The sequence below is a fragment of the Corticium candelabrum genome, chromosome 8 (genome assembly GCF_963422355.1).
Source record: "Corticium candelabrum chromosome 8, ooCorCand1.1, whole genome shotgun sequence".
In the NCBI taxonomy this organism is placed as follows: domain Eukaryota; kingdom Metazoa; phylum Porifera; class Homoscleromorpha; order Homosclerophorida; family Plakinidae; genus Corticium; species Corticium candelabrum.
Window position 1 is genome coordinate 1,032,585 of NC_085092.1, and position 20,262 is coordinate 1,052,846.

A 20,262-nucleotide genomic window follows, 5' to 3' on the forward strand; every position below is an offset into this window, starting at 1 on the left:
GGTCATCCAATGTTCTCATTGTAAGACCACCATCCACTACAACGACGAGTGTTGGTATACGTATTGCGCCCTCCATCCTCCTCCAAAATTGGAATGGATCCATCCCATACATAAAAAATGTGAGTGTGGTGCAACATTTTAAAAAGGGTGCGAATGAGAATACGAATGCGAATACGAATGCGTGGGATGTGGCAGCATCACGACGTGGAACATCCGAAAGAGAGGTCAAACACCGACTACCCCAAAGATCTAAATACAACATCAAGTACCACCTCAAAAAGAATTGGAACTCTTCAATCTCACCGAGGCTGAGAAGAGGACGGTCGCGATGAGAATTTGACAGAAAGAAACAATATGGTATAGATTCCACCAAAGAAAACCAATCAAATTGGTTTTTATTCTATCCAAGTTTCACGCGAATGGGTCTTCCAGAGCAAGCCCAAAGCTGTGCCCCCACCACCAATAAGAATCTCATCAAATACGAGCAACTATGGAATACTATCAAAGATCTTATCCGAGGGTGGTGAGGTCGTCTATGGACACCCAACTATTGAACGTATATCGCGACGCTCGTCGATTCTTTCTCCGTATCATCTTCTCAATACGAAAGACGTCTTAGTACGTATTTCGTAACTCTGGTTTGTAGAAGGAGCCCTCGATATTCTCCCCCGTTCCAGTCTTTGATCTTGCAGGTCAGCGGATTGGTGTTCTGTATTTCAACAATTTGGACGACTTTTTCGGTCCAATTGACTGTGCATGCTCAGTGGGCCTTTCGGCCATTTCAAATTTTAAATTTTCAAAATTTTAAATTTTATATCTTTAAATTTTAATTTTTTAATTTTTAAATTTCTAATTTCTAATTTTTTACATAACGTTTTTATTTTTAAAAAATTTGCATTACATTTGCAAATTTTAATTTTTAGAAAAATCAAAATTTAAAATTTTATTATTGCAAGTTTGTAAATTTTTATGTTCAGTATATTAGAAATTGATTTGCCGACGAGACAGCGGACGTAGTTGTATATATGAACTGATGGTCGGATTTGAACTAACAGAAATTGAACGCTCATCCGTTCTCTCAAATAATTTGAGTACATCAGAAAAAGAAAATTGATAGAACGAGTAGCAGTGTACGCGGTAGGGAGTCCATTGGACGGCGTAGGGGTGCATTCCAACGCGTGCTGATACGCTGATTCAATTAAACTAGGCGCGGTTTCTGCTAATCACATCAGCACGTTTCCTGTACTGTGTTTCTAGACCTGTACGCCGCTTCAGACAGTTAGTAGTAACTCGAAGTGCATGGTCCCGTCATTACTGTAGATACGATTGGCCCAACTGCAAATTGCACTTCGTGTCTAGATTTTGTACATCACATAGAACACTACCCGATAGCGCAGATAGATAGAACCTCTGCAACCTCATGTTGTGTCTCTCCTGTGCCAGAACCCACACTGACTACAAGTGAATTACGACAGCAAAATAGTAAAGATGGACACGCACGCAGTGCTCATGGCAGGAGGGCCTAGTAGGGAACGTACGTATACCGTACTGCTGACACGCCCCTCCCCTCGACGGTACCGCGTCCAACTACTACATTTACGTATGTCGTACAGTACTGTACCGGCAGAATAACCGCCAATTCAATACCAACCAAGCAACGTACTGCATGATCGCGTGAATTGCGTTTGTACTGTATCGTAACCTTTCTACAGAGTCTGTAGTTAGCTAAGAATGCAACAACACGCAGCTAGAGATCCTGTAATATCAGTATCAACATCAATTAGGGGTTTCCTCCTGTATCGTTAAAGGACGCCCCCACACTATATGCATGGACATCTGAATTCTGTCTCTAGGAATACCTTTTCCTAAAGTTAATGTATACCACACCAATTACAACGATTTCAAACGAGCTCATTGTATACGCAACATTCTAAATCTCATACTTGGAATGAAATGATTATTCCAGGCAAGAACGCAACGTTTAATTCCGACTTGACACACTCTCATCGTTATCCAGGACAAACAAAATCTAACAATAGGGTCATCATGTTCAGCTGGTCTACCTCTATTAGAGCATTGAGAGCTTGTTTTGTCGGGTAATTCACTCTTTGATTGACTTCTACCCAAATTCTTTCAGCAGGATGATTCTGTTTCAGAGAGCAAAAGATGCATATCATCACAGGCTGTAAGAAGTAGAATAACATGCATGAGTGCACAATGCATAAGTACCTCTCTTGACATAGACTGCACATGAGGTGCTCTCATTTGATTTCGTCTTAGATAACTTAGGTGTTCTGCACATACAGGAGAAGATAGAACTCTCTCCCATGGTTAACGCGGATCTGGTCCCATAACCCAAACTGCTAAAGTATAGGTCTAAAAAGATGATTATAAATTATAAGGTTGTTCTTGACTGGCATAGTAATTAGACCAAGAATAAAACCACTGTAACCGTCTATGGCAAGAACGTGTGTTGTTCCATACTTAACAAGTTTCTCATTTTGATCTATAGGCATTTTATGTCCAGGATATTGAGCGTAGTAAGGCATAGGATTTATTTGCCGATGAGCTAGTTACTGCCTTCTTCCATGATATCCAGGAGCAACTTGTCTTAGAATGCGTCCAATGCGTTTGTCACCAACTCTAAGTTCTCCTGCTTGAAGATTATTATGTAACCCTTTCATCATCTTTCTTCCGTACGCTGAACCAACCTACGTAGAGACGTGTAATAACGGCAAAAGTCTCCATCTGTTTATACGGGTTTAGTAAAAAGAGAACATATTACTTCTCTAACAGCTGCCTGGACTAGAGTCCCGGATCTAATCTCGGACATTTCCTAATCTCGGTCACTCGTTCTCTGCCAAAGAGCTGCAGCCAGACCTAGCTGCTACGCTAGCGTCATAGCCCTACTGGATAGCAACTAGGTAGAGCGGGTCACGTCAGCATCCGTCGTAACGTTGCTGCTGTAGAACTTGAAAACTGATCGCACCTATTCTCGGTCGCAGAGTATCATATCTCGGTCAATGCTTGCCATCCCGTTTCTACAACTCCGTTTGAGACGCAAGTCATCTCTGTCGATTGGCTCATTCTATGACTTTCTTTCGCAAAATTGTTGATTTGTCTTGTCAACCTCTACTCTCGCAGACAACGAAGAAGACGGATGACTCACGGGACATAATTTCGGTCACCTGATCTCGAGTGATTTTCTCTCTTCAGACGCAGATCTGAGGCGTTCTTTTGGCTAATGTTATAGTCATCACCGCTGGCTACTATACCTACGGGGTGACGTTAGTGTTCATCGTACTGTTGCTACGGCAGAACGTGAAATGTGGGAGACAAATACTCGGACATCCGGGATCATATCTCGGTCAGTCGCTTTCATCGCGTTTCTACAAGACGAATTGAGACGTTAGTCACGTCTGTTGAAAGGTTCGCTTTGGATGTTTATGCCACTGAATAGCCGGTTTTGTCTCTGCAGTTTTTACTGTTGCAGGGCGGTGAGAAAGGTGATGGCGTACGGGACATAATCTCGGTCAGGCGATTTTGAGAAAGACGGGTTCCTGAGTAGGCTGTATTGTGCGGTTTTTAGTCTACTGTTGTTCTAGAGCTATATTGTCACGAATGTGTCTGTCTAACTTACTATTTTTAGCACTTCAAACATACAACGTGATGACTCTGAATTTTCACATTTTGTTGGCAGTTAACCAGAAAGTATTTCTACCTGTTTCTACAATCTTGACTGGCAGATATAATGATTCTTTATCTTGGATGAGATTATTGATGATTTTATCAAGTAGAATTGCACACAAACTTCTTTTTTACATCCCTAGGAGAGGTATGCTGAGAACTTATGAAAATGGTGACATGTTGCCAAAGAGAAAACAATCTTTCTCGTGACACAGTTCTGAGTCTCATGACACAGTTATGAAGTTGTGAGAGAGAATGATAATTAGTCCAGTGAAGATATCCAACGAACCTTCTGTGTATAGAACTAAGCAGTGCATGTTGTTGATAATAACTGACGTAGCTAAAATCTTACAATCAACAAGATCGTAGTACACAAGTTTACAAGTATGCAGAGTCCTGGCATACTGAAAAGGCATCTTGTGATATTCAACTTGTGCCAGAATGAATTCAATGTAGACTCCATGATGATAATCTACCAGTCACAAATTTGCTAATTAGCACTAAACCAGATGTACTAAATAAAGGTTATCTTAATTATTATTCAGAAACATAGTTTAGACAGAACAACTAACGTTTGCCAACACAGTCTAATTACTAGAATCTGCTATAGTTATACAAATTCACTACAAAACATTTTCAATCAGCCTTAGTCGACTGCGACCGTATGTACAATGCCCAATGAAGGTAAGACCACTTACCTGAAAGCTGTAGAACCCAACAAGTGCGCTCATACTGTGACCGAGATTATGTCCCGTACGCCATCACCTTTCTCACCGCCCTGCAACAGAAAAACTGAAGAGACAAAACCGGCTATTCAGTGGCATAAACATCCAAAGCGAACCTTTCAACAGACGTGACTAACGTCTCAATTCGCCTTGTTGAAACGCGATGAAAGCGACTGACCGAGATATGATCCCGGATGTCCGAGTATTTGTCCCTCACATTTCACGTTCTGCCGTAGCAACAGTACGATGAGCACTAACGTCACCCCGTAGGTATAGTAGCCAGCGGTGATGATTATAACAATAGCCAAAAGAACGCCTCAGATCTGCGTCTGAAGAGAGAAAATCACTCGAGATCAGGTGACCGAAATTATGTCCCGTGAGTCATCCGTTTTCTTCGTTGTCTGCGAGAGTAGAGGTTGACAAGACAAAACCAACAATTTGGCGAAAGGAAGTCATAGAATGAGCCTATCGACAGAGATGACTTGCGTCTCAAACGGAGTTGTAGAAACGAGATGGCAAGCACTGACCGAGATATGATACTCTGTGACCGAGAATAGGTGCGATCAGTTTTCAAGTTCTGCAGCAGCAACGTTACGACGGATGCTGACGTGACCCGCTCTACCTAGTTGCTATCCAGTAGGGCTATGACGCTAGCGTAGCAGCTAGGTCTGGCTGCAGCTCTTTGGCAGAGAACGAGTGACCGAGATTAGGAAATGACCGACATTAGATCCGGGACTCTACCAGCCTCATGTCAACGTCAGATAATGCAGAACGATAATGAATGTTTTGCTCAATGACAAAATCGTCTAGCGGATCGTTTAGAAAAACCTTTGACTCCAGGATGTCTTCTTCGAAGTATATAACTTATGTTTGAGTGCGATAGCCCAGCCTCCACCATTTCTTGAATTTCGAATTCTCTCTCTCGTCCATCTGTGACTCAATTTGATACGATGTGCCTATACTGTACGTGCTGCACTGCGGTATAGGTTACAGTTAATTAGTTGGGGAATTCCCAAGTTTGTCGAGTCTGCACGGCTGTCCGGAAACTCGCGTATCTGGCTACGTAGTTAGTCGGCGCTGTCAGCTCTCACGATCCAGGAGAAATTCCAAAGCACCATCGACCACCAACGTGATTGTGCCCTCCACGACCTCGTAACGTCAATATAAATTACTATCGATCTTGCCGAACATGTGACAGCATTCTTTCAACGCACGCTCTACGGATCAACCCCTACCAAGTGCTAAAGGATGTCTTTGACTCGGATCCGTGTTTATTGTGTGTGCGTGTGTTCTATGTGTAGTGTGGGGCGTCCTTCAACGATACAGGAGGAAACCCCTAATTGATATTGATACTGATATTACAGGATCTCTAGCTGCGTGTTGTTGCATTCTTAGCTAACTACAGACTCTGTAGAAAGGTTACGATACAGTACAAACGCAATTCACGCGATCATGCAGTACGTTGCTTGGTTGGTATTGAATTGGCGGTTATTCTGCCGGTACAGTACTGTACGACATACGTATTGGACGCGGTACCGTCGAGGGGAGGGGCGTGTCAGCAGTACGGTATACGTACGTTCCCTACTAGGCCCTCTTGCCATGAGCACTGCGTGCGTGTCCATCTTTACTATTTTGCTGTCGTAATTCACTTGTAGTCAGTGTGGGTTCTGGCACAGGAGAGACACAGCATGAGGTTGTAGAGGTTCTATCTATCTGCGCTATCGGGTAGTGTTCTATGTGATGTACAAAATCTAGACACGAAGTGCAATTTGCAGTTGGGCCAATCGTATCTACAGTAATGACGGGACCATGCACTTCGAGTTACTACTAACTGTCTGAAGCGGCGTACAGGTCTAGAAACACAGTACAGGAAACGTGCTGATATGATTAGCAGAAACCGCGCCTAGTTTAATTGAATCAGCGTATCAGCACGCGTTGGAATGCACCCCTACGCCGTCCAATGGACTCCCTACCGCGTACACTGCTACTCGTTCTATCAATTTTCTTTTTCTGATGTACTCAAATTATTTGAGAGAACGGATGAGCGTTCAATTTCTGTTAGTTCAAATCCGACCATCAGTTCATATATACAACTACGTCCGCTTTCTCGTCGGCAAAGCAATTTCTAATATACTGAACATAAAAATTTACAAACTTGCAATAATAAAATTTTAAATTTTGATTTTTCTAAAAATTAAAATTTGCAAATGTAATGCAAATTTTTTAAAAATAAAAACGTTATGTATAAAAATTAGAAATTAGAAATTTAAAAGTTAAAAAATTAAAATTTAAAAATATAAAATTTTAAATTTTGAAAATTTAAAATTTAAAATGGCCGAAAGACCCACTGACCGTGCATCCTTTCAAAAGGACGTCTTCTTTTTAGCAATACGAACACGATTGCCGACTTTGAATTTTCAATGTTTTATGGGTAATTCTTCTCTATACAGATGATTCCAACCAACGAAGGGTTCGCTTTCCTGGCTTTGGTGGGCGTCATTCGCATAGATCTGTGATAGGAGGTATTATATTGTTTCAACAGGGTATCCAACACCTTGATATACATATAGGTGTTGTTGGCTGAGAAATACTTCCACATCTTCGTTTTCAGGGTCCGATTACATCTTTCTACCACCACCACTTTAGTTTCGTTGTAAGTCGAATACCTGTGAATACTAGTTTCTTTTAACCAGCGATCCATGGTCCTATTGTAAAACTCACCACGACGATCTACCCACAAGTTTCCAGGTTTGGGGGTATGATCGAATCCAAGGCGTCTACGATGACTCTGCTCATTTTATCACGTGTAGGAATCGACCACGCGTTCTTGCTGAACACGTCAATGACGTTGAGAAGATGCTTGACTTCGTCGTTGTATTTCGAAAAGAAATGCGTGTCGACGAGATTCGCAAACCACGTGTCACCTCCCACCCTGACACATCTAGTCGGAAACTGACGTTCTGTTGCAGATTTATAGAATTCTTCAGCGAGATCTGTCTACGCTACTTTTTACCTAAACCCATCGTGCTCTGTAGACGCAAAGCTTTTTCCGGCTCCACTACCAAATATCTCTTTAAGTACTGGCACGATAAGCGATATAGTTCACCCAATCCGCGATCTTTGATTTCTTTCCTCGATACAAATCTGGATTTATTGGTTCTAAACATCGGGCACGTCGATCTCAACACCATCCTATCATTGTTTGTCCGCATAGGAGTCGGATTCAGTTCCGGTATCTTCTTTACACTTGACACAGAACGACACCATGGTGCTACATATACGGTTTTATTAAAAAGAATATTTATCACACGGTGTTCATTTCCCAACGACGGCACTTGGGTGAAATCAAGAAGAATATCTTGCATGGAGCGCCGTTGCCACCGATAACGATAAATATAGGCAATAGTAGCCATACAGCACGCTATTTATATCTTGTAGCATAGTCGACTTGTCTTTTCCCGTCTTTTCTATATACCGGTGGACACCATTTGGAAGACGCATCACAAAATTATTAAAATATTCCACATTTTGTCCCCATCATTGTAGACGGCCACCCAATGGGCGCCATTACCATCAAAGGAATCTTTGAGGTTGATGACTAGAGACTCATTGGCTTTAGGTTTGTGGGGTAGGGTGTTTTTACTGTACGTTTCTCTATAGTTGGCTACCCCACGATTGTCGAGTATCTCTTTAATCTGTAAATTGGTTAGAGATTTCCACGCCTTCGCCTTTTTCCCCACCATTCACTGAGCCAGTTAACATCAATCCTTTACCTGCCCTACAGGCTCAACCACCGATACCCAACGCACTAGCTATGAGAAGTGCCGCCAGGAAGGCCAAGAACGTGCCCACATATCTACCTTGCTTGATCGCGGCCTTCCTTCTTCTCTCAGGTTTTGCACCATTACCACTGGTAGCTTTCTTGGTAGCTACAGAGATAGCACCTGATGCTGCGGCAAAACCTAGAGTACCTAGCACCGCAGGGGCAAGTTTGAGTGTTTTAGGTGCAAATTGAGCTATTATTGAGTCGATTGATCCTAGGGTTTTTGCTATCTGAGACTTGGACAGCTTCAAATCAATTAATGTTCCGTCGCTGAGACTTGCCTTTGTGATCTCGTTAAGTCCAAGTTATATTCAAGACATCTAGCTCCTCCCAATAACTGAGAGTGGGATAATCGTAGGGTGTAACTCATATGTTTCTGGAGAGCATTTCGTAACGCTTTCTTCTGACTGTCCGTCAGAGTGAACCCAAACTTGACGTAACTAATGTCTATATCTATAGGTTATATCAATCGATTACATTCATCTTACCGCTCACTCCTTCAACGTCATGTACCGTCACTCAATACAACGCAGTAGACGTGATACGCCGAATCGTCGTCGTCTGCCAGGTTTCAAAGTTGCTCGCCAACTGCCATCGTATTTCGAGGTCGGCCGTGCCCATTTTCAATCTTTCCCTGTGCTTGGACACATTGAAGTGTATAATCGGCTAGCTTTCCGCAAAGTCTTCGAGGAACGTTTGGCTTTCCGAATCCGAGCGAATATTCCTTGACCACTTTCTGGAACAACATGTACGCCCTCGAGCAATTTCTAGAGGCTTTGGCAAAATTTGTCTTGATCTCTCTGTTTGGGTACCGCCTGCTAGTGACACGCACGCTCAGCTTGGCGTTTCGAAGACTTGGTCGTTCTTTTGTTGATTCTCATCGCGCTTGACAGATGCAAAAGCAACGTGTCGAGGTTGTTGCTAGCTGGCAACGCTGGTGACTTTCCAAGTGGGACTTAATTCGGCAGCTCTAAACTGATTTCTGTACTCTCTGACTTGCACAAAGTAGAAAATACACTGAGCGTTTGCCCAGCCTTCTTCCAAATCCGCCTGCACGGAGAGGGACAGTCGAACCTTGGGCATTCACATGGACAAATGCTCGATGTTGAATTTATACCAGCAGCGTCAGCGGCAGCTCTATGGATATAGTTGTCGGGCGAACTTCTTTTTGTGAGGAATGTGTGCTTTACTCCAAACATAACCGGGTCGATATCGCGATGGGAGCCTAACACGGCACTCAAGGGTAGGACCATGGTGACCTATTTTGCACCCGTCGTGATCTCCTGCCTTCTGCGAAATCTCATGTTGTACTTGAGATTTCTGAGTGTATATTGGCAAAGTTAATAGCTCTAAACTTGCCTCCGGTTATATTAACACTGTCTTCAGCGAAGTCGAGGGAACCCTCACCGCAAGTGGTGGTGGGTAACAGAGCTGCTCCCGAAGCACCAAACTCGTTGGGCTCCGCACCACCCTCGACAGTATCGCCATACCACAGCATATTGGTCGTTGTACTTCTACCGTATTCGTCCTAGAATTCAACCAAATTTATGATCGTGCTGCTGCTGCTGATTGACGTCCTCGACTAGGTGGCTGTCAATTTGGTATTGAATAGATCGAAAGAACGACCATCCGTTGTTGACGAGTGTGCCGACATCGGTGGCAGCGTAATCGCTACCATCGGGTGCTGTGACCAGTTTGCCTCAAACTGTATATCAAACTACTCGGTTTGATGGAGAGGAGCGATCCGGCGATTTGTCGGGAGAGAAGCTGTAGATGACATCGCTGGGACTACCGTTCAAGTAGCTAGAGGATGCGAGAGAATATCGTATCAACAACGAGTGGATATCGGTGATGTCGACTTGTTTTCGCTGTCGTACACTTCATTTTGTTGCAAGACCTTTACATCGAATCCCATTAGACCAATCAACTCCTTTTGAGTGTGAAATCGACTTTGTAATCATTAGCGAGATTTATTCGTAATTTTAAGGTACTGTAATTGGGTCGTACGGTAATACCATTTTCGTCGTCACCGTTCTGTTTTATCAACCGTTTGATTTCCAAGTTCAAGTCGGTGGTGTTGTCAGCACCCTATGGTACACCCGACCAGTCTCCCGCCTTGTACCGTCGTGGTACTTGAACAGATTGTTGTCCGTCGTGATATTGTACCACAAATACCATATATCATTGGAGATCAACCCTAATCTACAATCGACTTCCTTGTCGAGGTTAAGAGCTGGGTCTAATTCTACGGTAAAATCAGAACTCGAACCTCTTGCACGAGCGCTGTCTAATTCTAGAACCGTATCACCCATGACACTATATATAAATACAATCGAGTCGCATAATCCAAAATAATATCGATCAACACTCTATCTTTATTTTCTTGAATAGCCATCACCAGTTGTAGAATAACAAGTCTGAATTTCATACGCATCGTTTTCATATGTTTTCATATGCTGATCATAGAGCTGACGGGGTGTCACACCTAGACTCGATTGTGCTTACTCCATATCTATAGCATTCCTCTACGTAATTATTGCGAATTTGTTGTAGTCTTTTTGGTGATGATACTATCATTCAATAATCTATCTATGATCTTGACGATCTCGTTGTCCAGACCGAAGCTCTCGTTATCGGCGTCTTTTCTGACAACTAGAACTTCCAAGCGAAGACAGAGTTCGTCCGAGTACTTGTAATACTTCATTTCGAGGGCTTGCTGCCGGTACTTCATGGCTCGTTTGCTAACGGGAAGATCACACAGTTCGACCAGGTTGTTTCAGGTCTTGAGAGATCTATCGCTGTAAGTCTTGTTCGTTTTGAATCGTTTGGTCAACAGCTGCAACAGGTCCGTATCTAGCTTTCTCGATCTGAGATTCTTATCACCCTTGTAGATTTCGAGTCTCATCTTCGTCAGTTGCATAGAATAAATGTACTGATTTACAATGTGGATTTGTATTTGAGTTTGTAGGGTTGTTTTAGTGTGTGTCTGTCACCTTTATTGGTTGTCTTGGGCCTTTTGGGTTTACTCTTGGGCATTTTCTTTTATGGGGATCTTCTTCCCGTTGATATCGATGTAATGCATATAATCCTGCAAAGCAACGATGTCTTTCCTGGCGGATGATTTTATATCTAGGTCGGCAATTCTGGTTTTACCACTTAGTTTTTGTAAAGAGTTGTTAACCCTGACTTTAAGTTCATCGATATCACCAGTACCCGAAGTCTCGACGGTCCACGTACTTGTCGAGGTAGTCATAGTAGAACTCAAGAATTCGTAGTTTGGCCAATTGATATACTGCGTTGCCCATCTGAAAGGCTCGCCTGATGGTGATCTGTGGCTTGCGGGAATGCAAATCATAAGAGTCACCGATCTCATCATATTCATTGGCATCAAACCACACGCTTCGCATGGCTCGGTCGACAACATTTTTGTCTTCGATGTAGGTGACATTGGTTTGGCACTCCAACGCTTCGATATGTTTCTCATAAGCGCTGTTGCCTATACAGCAGTTGGAATAAATCTGCTAATAGGGCTTGGGCATTGTCCTCATCTCTTGCAGCTGTCACTTGCTCAACGAAGCACTCAAAGATATTTTTTGGACTGATAGTCAATTGTGCGGTATAGGGCTGTGACTTTCAAACTGTGCTCGATATAGCATTGGAGTAGGGAAGGAAATAAGAGAATCTCTTTGGCAGATAGGATGCCAAGCATCTCCTTGGTGTTGACGCGTTTTCTGCTAATGCGTGTTAAATAGTCCAGTATCCCTTGGGGGACGTCGGCCTCGTCCACCTTGATTGTTGAATAGTGGGCACATCTCCGCGAACTTATCGTGGAGATTGGGAGGGACACACGGATGTCGACCTCTGCATACCCGAACCACTTGTCGGTAGTTTGGCCATTGGTTTGGACAAGGTTTTGGACGAGGGTTTGCGCATCGCCTTGGGGATTGTCGTATTGCCGAACAACTCTTGGTCCGCAAGGCATGTGCTTGGCCATTGTCGAAAGGTATAGACAGTTGGCGTCGTAGCCCACAAACTTTTGGCAGAGGCGAGCATTGTGTTGTATTGGTGTGATTAAATGCGTGTGACTCCAGCTTCGTGATACCTTGCGAAGACGAGACTTGGCCCGCCTACGACTGCACCTTTTAGCATGTCGTATGACTCCATTTTGGAAACCACGAGGTTGGGTTCTTTGTAATGTTGGTCGGTGTCTCGAAGTAGGAACTGGAGCGATACACCAGTGAGTGAGACTGCGTCTTTTAGGTTGTCGACTCCATACCCATGATAGAGGTTTCTCATCTTGGTAAGTGCTTCTAGGAGTAGTTCGACGTCGAGGTCGTTGTAGTACCGCAACCAATGGGCAAAGGTGGTCCTGCCTCGCTCTCGGAATGTGCGTTTGCATGATTGCCACTCTTTGAGGGAGAGTGGATATTGACCTTGTAACTTGAAATACCAAGCGGGGTAGTGAGGTACACCAAGGTGTTGTAGCTTGTCGGGATTGTCAAACCACTCGTAAGAAAACCATCTCTTCTACAATTTACATCCATAGGCTTTGAACCATTTATCGTAGCTGGTGCCTAGTCCCAGATAGTTTATATCGTCCAGGAATCGGAGGAGGAGTGTTAGTAGGAACATAGTCTGGTCGGCCTTCTTGGCTACCTTGATCTTCTTGGCAGTGTCGGTAATCTTGTTTACAAAGTGCTCTTTGATGAGGTCGTCCTTATCCGAATTAAATCATAGCACGGACACTTGGTCTCACCACTCTTGGATCCGGGTGTTTGCTTCGTGGGGAGAAAATTGAGATCATCCGAAAGATATCGTTGACAAGGGACTTCTCCTATCAGATCGCCTCGTCAGCGCAGCTCGTCGACAAAGTCTGTAACGAGTTGCTTGGAATTGGCGTTGCATAGGTGCGTAGAGGGGTTTAGTGTGTCACCAAGGAAGACCGAGATAGGAGTGTGCGCGATTTCAAAGGTGAGGGAGGTTGGGGGAGAGAGGGCCTTTCCCTTGTCGAAATAGGCTTTGAAGTCGGACACAATGGTATGAGGATAGGCTTCGATTTTGGGTTCTGGAGCGGGTGCTTGCCTATATGAGTCGCACTCCCATATGACCGCGAGATTGAATCCGGGGTCTCACATAGTTTGATCTCGCTCGAGGGTTGCTTCGTACAGGTTTTTGCGTTGGGTTCATGCTTTGGACACCGGTGCCAGTGACAGCCGTAAAACTAAAATACATTTCGGCCACCCATACAGTCGAAGGGAGCGCCCTAGATACAACGCTCACCACCGTGACCACATTTGGCGTGGTGGATGCGAACGCCACGCTGCTGGCTTTTGTATTCTAGCCAGCGAATGGCGATGTTTCTCGCGTTGAAGCTTGGGTGGTGTATGTCAATACAACGGAATTGGCATAGGCTGTCGTTGAATGTGTCCAGAGCAATGAGTCCCCTCTTACGGCGTAGCCAGTCGGGTAGGGGTCCCGTGCCTACGAGGGCATCTCTGCCTAGGATGGCGGTCAGCTGGACTTTTATAAAGTGTACGAGAGCCCACTTGGTGCTGGGGCTGTCTGCATTGTCCCAGAAGAGGCGGGTCCCTTCTTGATTGGTTATCAAGGCGCGGGCTTTTGTTATCCCAACCATTCTTGGGCTGCCTGGTGCGTATGTTCGGACGTTCCTCATTTACCCGTCTTGATATTTCTGATCATGTAGGTGTAGAGATACCTAAGGTAGAATGACGATTTTATCTGGTCTGCCAACTTTTCCATCATCCTGTCGATAAGGGCGTCTTCTACCTCACGACAGAATGTGAATGTCAGCATCCTACGTTCTTTGATCGTCCGTTCTTGTTCTCTGTCCTGCTTCTCAAACATGGCGGCTTCTTCCTTCACGATGCGTGTAGCCAGGGGTTCACGAAACATCTTCTTTCACAATCTATCGAGAGTAGCTAGACGATGCCGAGGATTTTTGAGCTTTTTCACAACCTTCTTGGCTCGCAGGAATGCGTCGACTTCTTCGCAATTTTTTTTGTAGCTCGGCTCGATATTGCTCCAGGCTGTCCACGACACCACGCAGAGCTGGGTAGCGTCCAGTTTGAGTGGCACGTTGTATTCTTTGCATCATCTTTGGGTCTCAGGATTTGGAGATGAACTCTACAAGCTCTGCTCTTGGTAGGCGAAGAGTATGCCTTCGGTCCGATGTTTTTGGCCTGCTGTCGCAAAACTTTCGTTGTTAAAACAACGGGTTTGGAAGTTAGACTTCCGTTAGCATTGAATTGGTGATTGATGTTACAGACCATTCTGCAGTTCTAGACTGTATATTATATTTCCCTAACAGAGCGCAATTTTTCTCTAAAGCCTAGACACACAATTCTGTAACTACAGAAGGAGCTATTTATCTAATAGGACGCAACTTTCTTTTATAGAACACACCACACGGTTCTGTGCCTATACAGTATAGATGCTATTTGTATAATAGACGTAACTTTCCTCTATAAAGCTCCCCACACGATTCTGTGGCTATATACTATAGATGCTTCTCTAATGCGACGCAATTCTCTTCATGTCTTGCGCGAGAGAATAGACAAAAATATTTGGAAACCTCTCGTTCGCAACCTTTCGGCGCAAAACAATATTTGACTATCATTGTTTGCACGCAATCCCAAGCGAGAGAGAGGGGTGGTTTTCTAGATATCTGCAATACAAAAAGATAGTTTTAAAACGGTATTTGAGAACTCCTCACTCTACTTACATATACCCATGCACAGAGAAACACTAAAAATTGATATCTGCATGTGTTAGAAACTAGACCTTGTTTTTGATCGATCTTTTTACGCGATGCTTTGTGCAAACTTTTTTCTCCAGCTGTGCCTTGCCTGCCTGAACGAAGTAGTCTCTACATCTCGTAATGCGCCGTCTTCAACTTGTAAGAGTACGTCACAAAATGCATTGAATGAATGTGTACTGTACGAAGAACACGTAAAATGTCCAAAGCCAGATCTGTTTCTGTCTTTCCGATTTCGTAAACGCTTCATCTTCAAAGCAGCAGACCCGCACTGTATAACAAAGAAGAAAGCCGATTTCGGCGTGGAAACAGATTCTCAGCCACTGTCACAGTGAGGGCCGAGCCTTAGCTTTCCCCATTCACGGTCTCTTTCTAACATTTTTCTTTCAACCATATGATATCTAGCAAGCTACCTAAAGCTAAAGCTTTACGCAAATAGCATATGCTTGCCGCCCAGCATAGCCCCAATAGTTAACAACTCTGACGAACAGACCGCTCACGTGAAATCAGTGTTGTTGTCAATAATTAAATTTGTCACGTGACCTTTAAGCACGTTGATTAGTCAGTATTATATGAGGCCTACATATGACAGAGACCTTTCGGCTGTGATCAAGTCAAGTCAAGCAAAGTCAAGATCGAGCAACTATTTCAACAAACAACTTATTCAATTATTTCACTAGTTAAAACACTATGTCCCCAGGAAGAGTGTCCTCCCGGACAAATTCTTAGGGTTAGGGTTGTGATTAGCGATAGAGGACACTTTTTCACTGTTGGGGGATTATTTACTTCGTTAAGGGTATATAGTGTTTCCTTGTCCTAATTAAGTTGCTGTTTACGTAAATCGGAGCCATTCCGTTGTGTCCATGCACACTGGCCACACTGCTATGCCATCGACATCTCAACGTTCGTACAGTTGAAGTACGTACATTGACCCCCCTAGATCTTGTCTCGCTTCCTATATAGTGCCTATACCCTCCCTCACTCGTTTATGAAGAAAACGTTGTACGACGGTCAAACTAAGCTTCTGCATCGCGCTTCGGGAACGTTCTAGAACACGCGACAATATTGAGTACCAAATATATATTAATTTATTTACGTCAACACTTACGAATGCACGCTTCTAGTTGGGTGTTCACGTGTTGTGTTACTAATGAATAACAGATATATAAAAACACAATCATTTGGATGGACAGACAATTTGGCAAGTCACGACCAAAAACATCTACACTGCTTGACATGTTTTTATGCATCCAATGGCACATTGCCTGAATTACTAGGTTGGCTTTAGAACCAAATCTTTTGTCCCACTAAACGTGACTTGCCCAATGCTTTTCGACTCGGGCAGAATAAACCTGTGGTTTCACGTTCTACATACATACGTACATTCATATATATATATATATATCTTATCTCATGATCATGCATCCAGGGAACTTCAGCCGAGGAGCTGACAAGCCACCATCTCTCACTCTGTACGTCTGCTCTTTTCTAGCAAAACCGGCGTCATTTCCTCTGCTGTTTCTGTTACATTATAATTGAGAAGGCAAACTAGCATGCATGGAGATGATTGTTCAATACACCAACAAACCGGTAAATATCGTAAGCAATTTACCCTCCTCGCGGCAAGCATCTAGAGTTTATGATATAGCCTATCATATCAGTAGAGATTCACTTGTCAAAGTCTAAGTTGGAGATTACATTCACACCCCAACACAACCTGAAATAAATGAAACCAGTCAAAATGTTGTCTCAATTAAGAAAAACAAAATATCATTACATTTCATACACCACAATTGTATAAATTTGTACAATCAGTTTCATATCGTTTTCTGCATAAACTTATGTTAACTACAAACGTTTGCTACCATCTAAACAATAACATCAATCAAGTAAGCATACTAGAATCTTCTGTCTCACAAAATCCTCATCAAAGTTGTGAATCCAAACTACAAACTACTGAGTGAACATCAAACGTCTATTACATAGAAAGTACGTAATAAGAAAAATCAAATTAATTATGTAAAAAAGAGAACCGGACTAATAAAAAAATAGCGAGATAGAAGGAAAGACACCAAAGAAAAATTTAATACAACGAAGAATACTAAAAATCTCATTAGGAAGGAAACGCCTACAGACAAAAGATAAAACAGAGAAGTTAAAACGAGAAGAATGCAGACCGGGAGACAGAAAGAAAAATAAGACTAAATAACACTGAAAAAGAAAATACAAGCGCAGAAGAGAGAATACAAAACAGAGTAAAAAGACAGTAAACCAGTAACAGTACTGGCTCTAAAGATTTTAAACACAAAAATGTCGTCTAGTCCACAAAGCCAAACAAATTTTCGCGCGCGTATAGGCCTATACAGCAATTTACCCAGTTAGCGTGAGCAATGATGAATATACGCTTACCTAGATTCCCTTTCCACACAAACTTATTTAGTTAAATTTGCGTAAACCTTTCCTTCATGATCAACTATGCTAGCTATATTATCAAACGAACTACAGATGTGTAAGTTAGTACAGATATCTAGACTCCTAAAGGTGAATTACATGTTTTCTCTAGTACGCGTTTCTTTAGTACTACTTTCTTTAGTAGCAACCCTTACTATATAAATAGTAACAGTACACGGAACAACCACGTAACCTCTTTTTCGAAAGTACCCGAAAAATGCAAAAGCGCAAAACATCAGCGAAAACGATTGGTTGTCATGACTTTCTAGTATATTTATAGAATAATACATAGATTTATAGCTGTTATCGAATATCTTGTTGTAAGCCGAAGAAATATGAGTTAGAGTACTGATAAATTGTGTGCAGTATTTTGAGAGATACGTAAGTAGAGAAAAGCGTACAGATAGACGAACCAGCTTACAGGAAAATGAGGTAAGCAAGGAAGTTTATGGTGCACGTGACTGGTCACGTGGAAACTAAGTTGCGCATGCTATAGAGACGGTAGGCGTTCCTTGTCGATACGGGACACTACCTCAGGGTACACAAGCTAAAACCCAGGCCTGGTTCGCGTACACTTCAAATCTGTTGTCTCCGCCGTGCTGGATCATGTTGTATGAGTTTTATGGAGTCTCTCTTCTTCTATTTAGTTTTGCAGGAGCATCTTCACTTGGCGTCTCTTCTCTGAAAGGGATGAAGGAGCTTGATGCCAATTTGCCTTGTACAAAGAACTACTGCATCACAAGCTGTGGTACACAATATCTATAACATTCTACTAGTTTAGTACTTTTGTGAAAAGCATGGACAGATCGAGTTCATTTGACCTTTCTACGTAGAAGAGGAAGTTCCGTGTTTAGTACCGAGGTGTAAACGCTAAGTATAGTACATCGGCCACGTGACGTACGTACTGAGTAAACACGTAATATGCACGAGTCCTGCTAAAATTTCACCAAACGAGAGGCCCCCTAGGAAGACCAGCTCTAGGCTGATAGAGCTACATGTATAAATGTATCTATCTATCTATCTGTCTATCATGCGTGCAGTCACTATACACTCTGTAAACTTGATAATACGGTAACTGTTGTCAACGTTTTTTCCAACAGGTGGTTCCGGACTAGAGGACTTTCAGTTGCAAATGACAGGATTTCCTTTTCTTCCAAACTCGAGAAAAACAATTTTTAATATGACATTTATTCCAAGTAAGCAACGTAGACGTAGAGATCAATTGAGGTCTAACGACCTGTAACTAACTGGTATATTACATACTGCACCGAGACGTACTGCATGTACATTCGACTAGGTGTATCTGCTGTTTTGTTCAATGTAGGCAAGATCATCACTTACCTAGTTGGAACTGGCAATTTTTCTATAAAATCTGCCAAGTATCCTGACATGGCGCCTGTCACTCTCTTCAGAACTCTAAACGGATGTAGCGATAGTCCAACTTCACAACTGCAGTGTCCATTGATTGCAGGAAGTATGATGCCATAAAGGAGACAAATGTCACTAAATTATTAATTAATTAATGAACTTGGTTTAAATAAATTATAGGAAAAGTGGACATTAGTCAAACATACAATCTAGGAGGTCCTTTTGATTTCGCATTTGAGGTACACAATATGACAACTTTTGCCAGATGAGTCGAGTCTATTAGCTATGTGTTTTTTGCAGATTGGCGTGCAGCTGACATTTGTTTTAAAGGCTTTTGATCAGAATGAAGACCTCCTTATTTGCGGGAAAGGAGAACCAGTGTAGAACTCTTGTCAACACTGCAGAACTCTGTAAGGTTGAACGACATGAAGAAAACAGTAGTGACAGTAATAGTGATATCTGTAGTTGTACTGCTAGCAGCAAAAGTATTAAAATTATTGAAAATCTAGTTGTAGATCTTTAGACCGCATTGAGGTATGTATAAGACTGAGTATGCTAGAGGTAACTGACATGAAAATAACAAATTATTTTATTGCATTTTTCGTTTGTTCTTAATGTTCTTATGCCCCAAAAATTAAAAGCTTAATTTTTGAAGCTACACATTCGTGAAGATATCGCGGCGTAAGCGTTCCCGCCGTGACGTCACAAGAGGAACGGAAGTGGCTAGAGCGCATGCTGGCAATAGAAAATGTCTGACGAGATAGTACACCTCTGGTTGCCTGCTGGCTCCAGTAATGTGCTCAGAAACAAACCATGGCTTTGATTCGCTTCTCCAATAATACCAAGATGTCAAAGAAATGAGCAGCGCGAGGAAACAGGCGAGAAATTGGTGGGATGGGCCAACCGCACGTCTAGACACGTCTAGAGCGTATTCTCAGCCGGAATGTTTCGAAACGGAGGATAACGTTAGTGAGTCACTTACTGTGAGGCTTTGGGCTATTACCCAAGGTAAAAGGAGACTGAAGCCTGAAGCATCGAATTGCGCTGTTGAGTGTACTAGGAAGCCATTGAGAGGATTGCAACGTGACAATGTGAGAAAGTCAAAAAATTAAGAAGGGGAGAAAAGGCTGAAAGAAAGTGTGAGAAATGAAGGGTTAAGTCATGTAGAAATCATCAACTTACAAGACTCCGTGTGCTGGAAGTGGGTTGGAGAGAACGTGAGTTGTACTGTCATACATACTCACTAATTAATTGAATCATGAATTGATATCAGAAATCCAGATCTAACTGGCTTCTTCTCACCTTTTTCATTTTAAACAAACGAATATTTGAAAATTAGTCAATTACCCATGGTCAGAGCAAACAAGATTATGAAATCTCTCCTAGTTAATTAAACCGACTCTAATTTATGAGGATGTTGGAAACTGCTGTAA

General features: G+C 42.7%; 1 protein-coding gene across 1 annotated transcript; it reads left to right on the forward strand.

Annotated features, from left to right (window-relative positions):
• The first annotated feature begins 17,994 nt into the window (after positions 1 to 17,994).
• LOC134183627 (uncharacterized) lies at positions 17,995 to 19,337 on the forward strand. The gene is made up of 5 exons (XM_062651211.1): positions 17,995 to 18,209; positions 18,562 to 18,657; positions 18,786 to 18,935; positions 19,010 to 19,068; positions 19,130 to 19,337. Exons 1-5 carry the CDS (start codon positions 18,068 to 18,070, stop codon positions 19,211 to 19,213), a joined length of 531 nt encoding a protein of 176 aa, XP_062507195.1. The 5' UTR covers positions 17,995 to 18,067; the 3' UTR covers positions 19,214 to 19,337.
• Positions 19,338 to 20,262: the final 925 nt, after the last annotated feature.

What these genes read in the sequence shown, in the direction of transcription:
- LOC134183627 (XM_062651211.1), top strand. Translation starts at nt 18,068, where the DNA reads ATGTTGTATGAGTTTTATGGAGTCTCTCTTCTTCTATTTAGTTTTGCA. An exon ending in TAATATGACATTTATTCCAA is followed by an intron (nt 18,658 to 18,785) that starts GTAAGCAACGTA and finishes TGTTCAATGTAG; the next exon opens with GCAAGATCATCACTTACCTA. An exon ending in CTTTTGATTTCGCATTTGAG is followed by an intron (nt 19,069 to 19,129) that starts GTACACAATATG and finishes TGTTTTTTGCAG; the next exon opens with ATTGGCGTGCAGCTGACATT.